The sequence below is a fragment of the Quercus lobata genome, chromosome 5 (genome assembly GCF_001633185.2).
Source record: "Quercus lobata isolate SW786 chromosome 5, ValleyOak3.0 Primary Assembly, whole genome shotgun sequence".
NCBI classification, from domain to species: Eukaryota; Viridiplantae; Streptophyta; class Magnoliopsida; order Fagales; family Fagaceae; genus Quercus; species Quercus lobata.
This window is the reverse complement of record NC_044908.1, coordinates 75,570,891-75,582,418: the sequence shown is the minus strand read 5'-3', so window position 1 is coordinate 75,582,418 and position 11,528 is coordinate 75,570,891. Positions and strand designations below refer to the sequence as shown.

At 35.1% G+C, this 11,528-nt stretch overlaps 1 protein-coding gene across 1 annotated transcript; it reads right to left on the bottom strand.

Moving 5' to 3' along the window:
* On the bottom strand, positions 1 to 11,528 carry LOC115991142 (cysteine-rich receptor-like protein kinase 10). Its single transcript, XM_031114885.1, has 6 exons — positions 11,111 to 11,528; positions 5,824 to 5,964; positions 1,255 to 1,428; positions 914 to 1,035; positions 353 to 563; positions 1 to 233 (listed from the first exon to the last, which is right to left on the bottom strand). The coding sequence occupies exons 1-6, from the start codon at positions 11,526 to 11,528 to the stop codon at positions 1 to 3; spliced, it is 1,299 nt and encodes a 432-aa protein (XP_030970745.1).

Here is an 11,528-nt window from a genome sequence, read left to right as displayed (position 1 = left end):
CTATGTTCCTACAACTCTTTTGGCATTAGCTATATTCTGGTTTTCGTTAAAGATCCTCGCCATTCCAAAATCTGATATTTTGGCAACCATATCATGGTCCAACAACACATTGCTAGGCTTCAAGTCCCTGTGAATGATTTTAAGACGGGAGTCCTCAAGAAGATATTGAAGTCCTCTGGCAATCCCACTAATAACCGTATAGCTAGTCTTCCAATCAAGTAACCTTTCTGAATCTGATTCAATATTAATGTTAAGTTATGACATCGCGTGTTAATGTGAACTGTATAAATCGATCTACAAGCAATCCAAAATATTATCAAGCTTATGAAACAAAAGGTAGGAAGAATCAAACCAAAAATAAAACTATCATGACTTTTGCTGGGCATGAACTCATACACAAGCAACTTTTCCTCTCCCTCTATGCCCCATCCCAATAACCTCACAAGATTTCTATGCTGAAGTTTTGCAATAAGTATGACCTCGTTTTTGAATTCCTCTAAGCCTTGTAATGACTTCATTGAGAACCTTTTAACTGCTACTTTCTTCCCTTCAAGCAGCACACCCTGAATGAAATAACCTCCAAATAGACAAATTAAGGACCAAGTAAGTCGGTGTGGGCCTATCATAGTTGGAAGGAAAACTAGGAGTTTGTAAAGGTTGTATAGGTCTAGACAAGGCAAAGGTTTTGTAAGTTGACAGTAGTGGTTTTTCCATTCAAAAGGTTATTCTTCAGTATTTTATTTTTTATTTTTTAATTTCTCAATATTGTGTGGTTAATTTTTTAAATTCATCATTTTTGCATTGTTAATCACTAAGGGATTTGAATCCCAACCTCAAAAGCTTTTAAAATTCTGTGTGTATGCTTATTTCGAGTACTATAAAAACACAAGAAATGAATTTCAATTATATATACCTTGTAAACTTTTCCAAATCTACCTTCACCGATCTTGTTGTCATCTGAGAATTTGTTTGTGGCAGCTTCAATTGTCCCAATATCAAATTGCAGGGATTCTACAGTTGTTATTTCACTTGCAGCTAGACATACAAAAATAAATAATTGTAAGAGATTACATTACAAAGAGCAATGTTTGCAGATATGATTAGGTGAGAGTTTTAGATAATCAATATATTCTTTTTCATTTTCTGACAAATTACCAACCATCCTAGAAGTTTAACCTACAAAAAGAGAGGAATTTACTATTTCTAATTTATGTAGTTCTTCACGTGCGGCTTAACACAAAATCACTTGCATACCATGATAATTAAGGAGACCATAATCAGATTGCTTGGGACTCTCATCATTTATAGCATTGGACTTCTTTTTTGCTCTCCTCCGCAGGAGACAGTAGGCCGGAATGACTAGCAACACAGAGGCAGCAAATGTAACAACAATGGCGATAATAATTGCCGGTGAGATTTCGTCTTTTCCTATAAAAACAATATCATGTTTTATTGGCAACAGTTAATAGTCAGTTACAATAAATGCTGCTTAATAACTTAATCAGGTCTCATCAGTACTACAGATGAGGGTGAAAGTACCATTAGACCATATGACCATATATAGCCGCTTAGGCGCTTAATTGGCTGATATGCTTGATTCTTAGATTAGTTAGTCACTTCTAATTCTAATTTTTGTTAGAAGTTGGTAGTCCTTTACACACACATTACTCAATGAAAGAGATTCACGTTCACAAAACACACAAAGTGAGAGAGAACGAAGAGGAAGAGAGCTCTTCACATCTTTTATTTGACTTCTTTCAATGACTAATTTCATTGCGGCGCCCCTAGACAATTTCAAGGTCGTCTTAGAGATATAGTTCAGTGTTGCATAAAATTTTACGAATGCATGGCTTTATATAGCCTCCATGCACTCTCATAACCTTCATTATATTTATTACATAACATCAGAAAACTCCGTCATGTATTTACTTCACAAGCTCCCCACATTCATAAACTCTCCACGTAACTTCCAAAAATTCCTTCACATGCATCCACTCAAATGTTATTTATTTAATATATAAAAGTTATAATATTAATGAAAGATTAAGCATCGTAGCTTGTAGAACTTGTCAATTGTCATATTTATTGATTGGTTTGGTTAGTAAATTTACAACTTAATCATATGGCTAATTTAGGTTTCAACTCCTTTCAAAGTCCAATCTCCAAAAAAAAAAAAAAAAAAAAAAACTAATTTCAATGTTTAACAACTCAATTAAAATCTAATTAATTTGAACTTAAATGGTAACATGAAAGTTAAGATAATCCAAGCTTAATTAATTGAATCTAACCAACTCCTAAAGCATGCAAGACAATTAATGATGAATTAAGATCATCTAAGTCTAATAAAGGAAAAACACTTAAAAAGTTAATGAAGTCTCAACTTCGATTAATGTTTCTTATTCATAAGACTTAATCATACATCTGCAATAAAATCTTCACTCCTGATTGGTATCCATCCACATGCACGTGCATAATTGTGTAGAAACATACACACACCTCGAAGTTGATGACGTAATGTTCTTCATGTTTCGAAGTTGTGATTTAGTTTGATGCCATGATGATATGCTTGTCTTCCCACATACTTGTTTGATCACATGCTCTTCATGTTTTCTCTTGTTTGATTCACATGACACGTAGACTACTCCTCAGACTATAGATATGAATTCACATCCACTTGAGACACTTAGATATGGTTCTCACCTGATCTAGTTAAGTAACGATATATGAAAACTAACTACAGCTGGATAGGTTTGGGGTGCCTAACCTCTCCCATTATGTATCCTAACTTCAAACCTAGTTCTGGTAGGAAAACCTTCATGAAGTCATCATTTAGTTCTTACACTTATGACTAAGTGGCGACTTATTTGTTATACGTAACATAGGTGCTATGAGTAGTTCTAGATCATAAATTATTTCACAACTTTTTTACCAAAGTTTTGACATGACAGATTATGAGTGATTAACAAATACTAATACATAAACCCACAATATTTTTTTTTCAACAATCATACTCTGCCATGCAATAATTGTAACAAAAAGTTGTGAAAATTTTTGTGGTCATCAACTTTTTTGAGGTGCTATAATGAGTAGTGAGTGAAAGTAGGTTTTTTTTTTTTCATAATTCTATTCAGCAAAATAGTAGTGGAGAAGTAGGTTGTACAAGTGGTTTTATTTTATTATAATATTATTATAGGTGGGACTCATTATATTTTTAAAAAGAGTTGCAGTAGCCCCGAATGTGAAATGGTTTTCCTGTGAACTAATACACTAAACAAGTACAATATGTATGTAAAAAAGCTGATGAAGTAGGTTGTACAAGTGGTTTTATTTTATTATAATATTATTATAAGGTGGGAGTCATTATTTTTTTTAAAAGAGTTGCAGTAGCCTCGAATGTGAAATGGTTTTCCTGTGAACTAATACACTAAACAAGTACAATATGTATGTAAAAAAGCTGATTGTCCTTGTGTATGCAAATAAGATCTTGTACTACATACATTAATATTACTTGAGAATTTTTGGGGCATCTGAGGGGCATTCCCCACCCCCCCACGCCCCGCTTATGACTCATACCCAATCTTTTGAAAATAAAATGTATGAACTTGCAATTTCCATTTAACAAGCTCAAGATCTACATGAAGACCCTGTAGGCTGTAGTTTAGTGTAGGTGGAGTTTCCATTCAGGTTAATACAATAGTGTTTTAATTTCAAATCAATTAATAGGAGCATTTTTAATTGGTTTTGGACAAAAGCACATACATAATTACATACACGTCTAGCTCAAGCGGTCCAAAGCCACCTCTACGACTTTGTACTTGAAGGAGTCGCCACCCACAGTGGCCACAACAAGAAAGTCAAGACATGTCGCTCTCTTCTCTCTTATGTACTAACTTATCTGTTCCCCTCTCTCTCTCTCTCTCTCTCTCTCTCTCTCTCTCTCTCTCTCTCTCTATATATATATATATATACACACACTAACTTGCATGCTATTTGTGACACTTGGATATTCTACGTATGTTTTTCAATTATTGACTATTAAGAGAATAATTTAAGAGATTTCTTCTAGCAAAATATAGAGAAAAGTTAGCCGATGTCCAAGGCATTGGTTTAGGAATTAATTTTAAAAAACTTTATGAAAAAAGAAAAAAAAAAGTAACTAATTTTTTAGATAATTTTTTATATTTTCTAAGAAAGTTGTATTAATTTTTTTGCTAAAATAGTCTGTTAACAAGTAGTTTATGGACACTTGTTAATATAATGTATAGTATATGATAGTTTTTAGACCCCTTAAAACAATTGATTTAACCTAGGTAATTAGCCAAGTTGTTACTTAGTCCAATTTAACAAATCTAGGTTATCACAATAACAAAGATCATATCATGCAAAGCAGTGGAAAGATAAATAACACAAGATATATATGATCACCTAGGAAACCAAACCGGTAAAAACCTGGAGAGGATTTAACCTAACTATCCTTAAGGTAAAAAGAAAATCCACTAGAAATAATCGAAATTCATACAATAAGACTTACAAGCTCCCACGCTCGACTTCTTATTGCTACCAACCAGTAGAACTTACTGACACGACCACGTGCAAGCTCCGAATCCACGGACTCTTTCTTTCTTGGATTCACCATCAGATACAAGCACACCCGCTTGTGTTTTCTTTAAGCTTCAATGGCAGCAACCGAGTTGATCATCAAGGTGTAGATAATTCTTCTCCTTGAAAACCCTAAATTTTTGTAAAGGAAAGCTCCTCTAGATCTCACAAGAGATTTACACAAACTGCAATATGAGCAACACTAAAACGTGGCTAAGGTTTACCTTTTATACTAAGGACAAATTAGAAAACCCTAAAACGTTTTAAAACAACTAGGGCTGAGTTGAAAAATCTGCAGAAAAAACATTCTGCCCGAGCTTTGATCGATCGAGCCTAAGCTTCGATCGATCGAGCCAGGCCGAAATGCATAATGCTTTCCTGCATTAGTTTGATTCCAACTTTACATAAATGTACAACTTTGAGCAAGACTAAAACACTTCTAAACACATTGTTTTGATCATGGTTTGCCAACAATACATATTAGAGTTCTAAATACATAAATACCTAAGTCTTTAGAACCTAACAAACTCCTCCTTTGGCAATCCGTGACAAAACACAACTAGAAGCTCAAAGTTTACAAAATAAAAGCCCTTTACAAAAATAATGCTCATAAAACAAATTCAATCCTAACTACTATCCATCAATTGCAAGTGTAGACAGCAGCTCAATTGAATCAACCTGTATATTTCCTGAAACACTAAACAAAATGCATAACCGCATGTGTGGAAACAATACAAGTAAACAAATTAAATTCTTGATTTCAAACAACACACAATAAAGACATATATCAATGAATACCTCATAAATATAAATCAATAAATAGTTTAAAACAAGAAACATATAAGGTAGCAACAAAAAAAAAACACTCCCCCTAACATGAATGTCCCATCAAAAATATGGCAAGAGTTAAAAAAGTAAAATACAATGTGAAGCATCTAGATACAATCTAAACTCCACAAGCTCCAACCAAAGAAATACTCTCCCCCTGAAAACAAAAACTCTACAAAGTACTCCCCCTTTTTGTGACGAAATGCCAAAGGGCAAACAAACTCCATCATCAAAAGGGAGGTGGTCTAAACTGTGCCAACTCCACACGCAAGGCACGAATCTCATCGAGCACGTCCACCAAAATCTGTCCATGAGCTGCCTGAACGGTCAAGACATGATTCAACGTACGTCGAATGTCTGAATCATCTGAAGTAGTCGGTGGAGGAACATTAGTACCAGCAGCAGCAGCACCAGACATCTCAACATCATCAGCACCTGTAGAAGAGGGAGAAGGGGGAACAGCACTAGATGATGCACCCCTAGGACGCGAAGGAACAGCTCGCATGTGAGCAGCCCTCTGTCTAAGAAAGGTGGCAACTATGGGAGCAACGACATGAACAGGCTCACCAGACGGGAAACCATCTAGACCTAAAAAGAGCAAAATTCTATGAATGAAAATAGGATGAATAAGCGCATGCCCTACGACAGAATTTCTATGAATCTCATTCAAAGAACGAAGGAACAGATGAGGGAAACTGATCGACGCATCAGAAACAAAAGCATACAAAAACACACATCGCTCTAGAGGGATGGTGTGGAAATGAGAAATAGGCCACAACGAATGACACGTTATCCTAAAGAAAAGATAGGCAGTCTCGGTAAGCTCAGCGGATGTGATCCAAGGATCAGAACCCCACTGAATAGATGACCCAGTGATGTATGACATGACAACATCTAAGGAAGGCGACTCATCATAGGGATAGTCAGGCTCTCGAACAATCGGAACCCCAAGAGCCACAACCACTACCCGAGGGGTAATGATGAACTCAATACCTCGTATCCAACTCCTAACAAGGGTGTTGAAATCATAGACGTGGCAAGAGAGGTTTAAGAAGAACTCTCTAATCAGTGTAGTCGGGGGTGGAAGATCTATCTCTAAGAGAGGCAACCAACCTCTAGACTCAAAGTTAGCCCTAATGGCCGGATCAATCTCATCTAAAACCACAACACGCTCAGCCCAAATCTTACGCTTACTGTTCAAAGTATCAAAGGCCTTTCTGCTCTTATAATTCCTAAACACCTCACTCCTAGAGGGAAGTGGAAGGGGTCCTATGGGCTCTAGTTTTCCTAGGCATGGTGTTAGGATAAGGACCAAAACACAAAGCAAAGGAACAAAAAAACAAAACAAAAAAAATACCAAGGGCAGATTGCAAGTTAGCACATAAAAAATATAGAACAAAATCTATATGATGCATGAACAATTTAAATGGCATGATACATGTTCTAATGCAGTGCAATTAAGTCCAAATAAGTTCAAATTCACAAAATTGGCTTGAACATAGAGGTATTAACACAAAAACCCCAAAATTTGGAAAAACCACTAGATCAATTTGAAAGATATTGACTAATTGATCATCTTACAAGATAGATTCCAGAAAATAATGACCAATTACATCAATTGAGCAAGCCAATTTCATCAATTTAACCCAATTTGAACAAAATCCCCAATTCGGATCAATTTCAAACCCTAGAATTTTCAATTTTTCACAAAACCCCAAATTGATCAAATTAACCAACATATATCATGAATATCATAATATAGAGACAAAACCCAATGATCAATTTCAGAAAACATGGCTTGAAACATCAAAAAACCCCAATTTAAAAAGTGCCGAAAATACCCAATGCAATGCATGAAAAATGCATGAAAACATGAAATAAAATGCAAAAGGAAGGGCATAAAAGACTTACCGGCTTAGAGAGAGGAAAACCTTGCAAAAATTTCGAAGGAAAACGACAAAAAATCCTTAGTGGAGCCTTGCCAAATCGGAGAGAGAGAGGAAAGTTTGAAAAGGTTTGAAAAAGTGACTTTGAAAAAATCCAATCTGACTTTAAAAAAAAAAAAACATGATTCACAAGTTTCGATTGATCGAAAAACAATCTCGATCGATCGAAACAGACAAAGATTTTAACAAAACAATTTTAAAAAAGTTTGATCGATCGAAAATCAGTTTCGATCGATCGAAAAAGTCAGAGGCTCTCTCAAACATATTTAAACAATTTCGATTGATCAAAAAATAGAATGGATCGATCGAAATGGACAGAGGCTCACTAAATTTGAGACAGTTTTTTGAAAAAAATCAGAATCAACTCAAAGCATTGAAATTTAAGAACAAAATGCATGAGTATGTGATGATGTGATTTTCAAAAACAAGAATTTTAAGCCCAAATTTCCCAAAAATAAAATTTCTTGCATTCTCCATAAATTTTCAAGTAACAAATTAATTTTACACAAAATTCAAAGTATTTGCAAAACTTGGTTGGTCAGACCATAAACACACACAATAACATGTACAAAGTTTAGCAAAGAGTAACTCGTGTAGTGTGTGCAACTAGCAAAAACTTGAGATACATGTGAGGTGATATGTAAATAACAATCAATCACAAAGTCTACAAAATTAATCACAAAGAATTTAAAAGAGATTATCACCTAAAGAGTTACATCATATAACTCCCACATCTCCTAGATCATAAACTTGCAATCATGTAAATTTCTTGAATTTATGTCTCATAATGTACACACCAATTTTAAGTCATGTGATTTTGGCATCAAGCCTAATAGTACACACCAATTTTAAATATTAAGCAATTTAAACCGAGGCTTCACCTTATATTCTTTTCGTGCATGTGCTACATTTTCTCGAGTACAAAATCTTATGATATGCACTAAGGTGTTCATGATTGGCTAGTGAACAGTGGTGAGATGGTTATTTATGCATTTTTCTAAAAGTTCAAGTCTGACAGTCAAAAACATGTGACTTCAAGATTAAGACAGAGTAATCAAAAATCATAAACATCTTTCCCACACAACATGCACTACAAAACTTCAACTAGTAAAGTGCAATAAGTAAGCTCATCAAAGCTAAATAAGGTACAAACAACATGTTATGTGAAAATAAATTGACCAACCTTGTTCTTCAAAAACCAAGAAGAATAGTACAAAACACAATTTGCTTCCTTTTTTTTTTTGTTTTTTTTTTTTTTTTTTTTTTTTTTTTTTTTTTTATAAAAAAAAACTTAGAATGAAATGCATGAATGTTATGCAATGCAAATCCTAGAAAAAAAAAAAAAAAAAAAAAAAAAAGAAAAAAAACAATGGTCACAAAAGGTAGAGCAATGAAGCACAAGGACCATGTCAGAAAGACTCAATTAGTTCGAGTCTTTTGCATCCAAAACCTTTTAGATGCACCATGAGCATTGGAGTTCTTATTCACATGGGAATGATTACCAACTTCAGGATTGGAATAAAGGTTTAAAACCTTTACCAATTCACCAATAAGTACCATAGGATCCTGTGCTTGAGGCACATGTACTTTTGGTTTGTTTACTCTCTTTGCAGCTTGCAGCTTGTAACAGTTAGGACATATGTGTCCAGACTTTCCACAAAAGTAACAAACCCATGCAGGCTTATCATGTGTCTTGTCCTTAAATAGGGTAGGCTTCTTAGATTTAGACTCTTTTAGATCAACCCTAATCTTCTTAGATGATGAAACTTCTATGGGTTTGACAACCTCACTCACAGGGGGTTTGACAGTTTCACTCACTATCTCACTCACAGAAGGTTCAGAAGAAGATGAAGGGACAAAATTTGTGAAATGGGGAGCAAACACAGAGATGCTTTCAACATAACCTAAACCGGATTTGTCAGAAGGAGATTTTTGAACACTCAACATTTGATTAAGTTTAGAACTAGCAGATCTAGCAACCGATAAATCAAGTTCTAAAGATTTAACTTTATCAAGAAAAAGCATATTCTCAGTTTTCACATTGTTCAAAAGTTCAGTAGCATCAAACAGTTTTACAAGCAAATTCTTCTTATCAAACTCAAGAGATTCAATTTTCTTCAAGCCAAGTTCAACATTCATAGCATCATTTGTAGCAACTTTGCAAAATTTATTATAGGTCTCTTGAAGATCTACACCTTCAGAGAGTTCCCCATTAGAAGGGTTCTCTTCAACAGATATGCTCTCATCGACTACAGTAGTAGCGGTGAAAGCAATGAAGTTTCCATCCTCATCACAATCAGACCCATTATCAGAAACTTCACCATCACTAAGGGTTACAGCCATAGTCTTACCCTTAGACTTCAAATAGGTAGGACATTCAGATTTCATGTGTCCATACCCTTGACATCCAAAACACTAAGAACCCAAAGAATTGTTAGAAGATTAACCTACTTTTTTTCTAGGTTTCTTATTATTGTTAACCTTAGTGGGATCATGCTTCCTAAAGTTTTTAGGTTCAGTAGTGTTCGTGCCTTTTGCCCTTTTGTTACTATTCTTGAGAAAGTTTCTAAAATTCTTGGCAAGGTAGGCAATCTCTGTAGCAGAGAGCTCATCATCAAATCCACCACCTTCAACATCATCAACTGACTTAAGAGCCATTGATTTAGATTTGGTAGTTTTGGGTAGATCCAAGTCATAAGATTAAAGAGATCCTACAAGTTCATTAACAGGGATGGAGTCCACATCCTTGTTTTTAGTAATGGCAGTCACCTTGGGTCTAAAGTTTTCAGTTAAAGATCTAAGTATCTTCCTAACAATTTTAGGTTGATCATAGATTTCACCCAAATTAAAAGCAGAATTAACAATATCATTCAATTTAGCATAGAATTCATCAAAAGATTCATCATCAGACATCCTAATGCTTTCAAATTTAGAAGTCAATTACTACAATTTATTTATTTTGACAGCCTTTGTGCCTTCATGCACAGTCTAGAGGATATTCCAAGCAGTATGAGCAACCTCAACATTAGAGATTCTCTTAAATTCCTTCATAGAAACAGCGTTAAAGATAGCATTCATAGCCTTGCTATTAAACGCAGCTGCTTCTTTTTGAGAAGTTTCCCACTCACTAACAAGAGTAGTGGGCTTCTCCCATCCGTATTCAACGGAGTTCCACACTCTCTCATCAATAGATTTTAGGAATGCTTTCATCCTTACTTTTCAATAAGAATAATTATTCCTATCAAAGCGAGGAGGAATAATGATGTGAACCCGTCAAGAATAACGAGATCCAACAACGAAAAGGAACCCAAGATCGTTCTATGGACAAATTCAAATGGAACTCGTTGTTTATGACAAACAAGAACCTCAGTATAAGGAAGACGCCACAAACGGTGGTGGAAACTCCATTTGATAAGTCGAGATGAACGCCACGGGAATTCCCAATAAGTTCGAGTAGTTCTTCAAAGAACCAAAGAGAATAAACCTCACAAGTTTTTATCAAATAATGTCTGAAAAACGTTTACAGACCTAGATGACTATTTAAGGGCTCCTTAAAACTTGACAGACTATAAAATATATTCTAAAATAACTCCTAATTGATACCTAACCATATTAGGAATAAAGTTTGACCTAAAAAACATTAAATGCACCTAAAAACAAGGAAATAAATCACCTAAACCTAGAATAACGTTTTTTACATAGACCCAAAATATTTCATGCCAATTCTTAGCCTTGACCGGATCCTTCTAGAACTTGAATCAAGTTGAGGATTTTTTGTTGCCCATGTGGATCATGCTCAGTGGGCCTCCACGAATTTGCTTGAGCCCATAACTCTTGGATGAGTCCGTTGAGTACATCATTGAACTTCTTTGCTTGTGCTCTCGTAACTGGCCCAATTGGTACTTGAACGAGATCCTTTGAAGTGGTGCCTTGATCTCCATCATTCCCCTCCTCTTGAAAAGGATTTGCCCTCAAATCATCACCTACATCAAAAGGACTCAAATTCGTAACATTAAAAGTGGCACTTACATCATACTCACCAGGTAAATCTAGCTTGTAAGCATTGTCATTGATACGCTCGAGGACTTGAAAGGGACCATCTCCTCTTGGGAGCAATTTGGAACATCTTTTCGCCGGGAATCTTTCTTTTCTCAT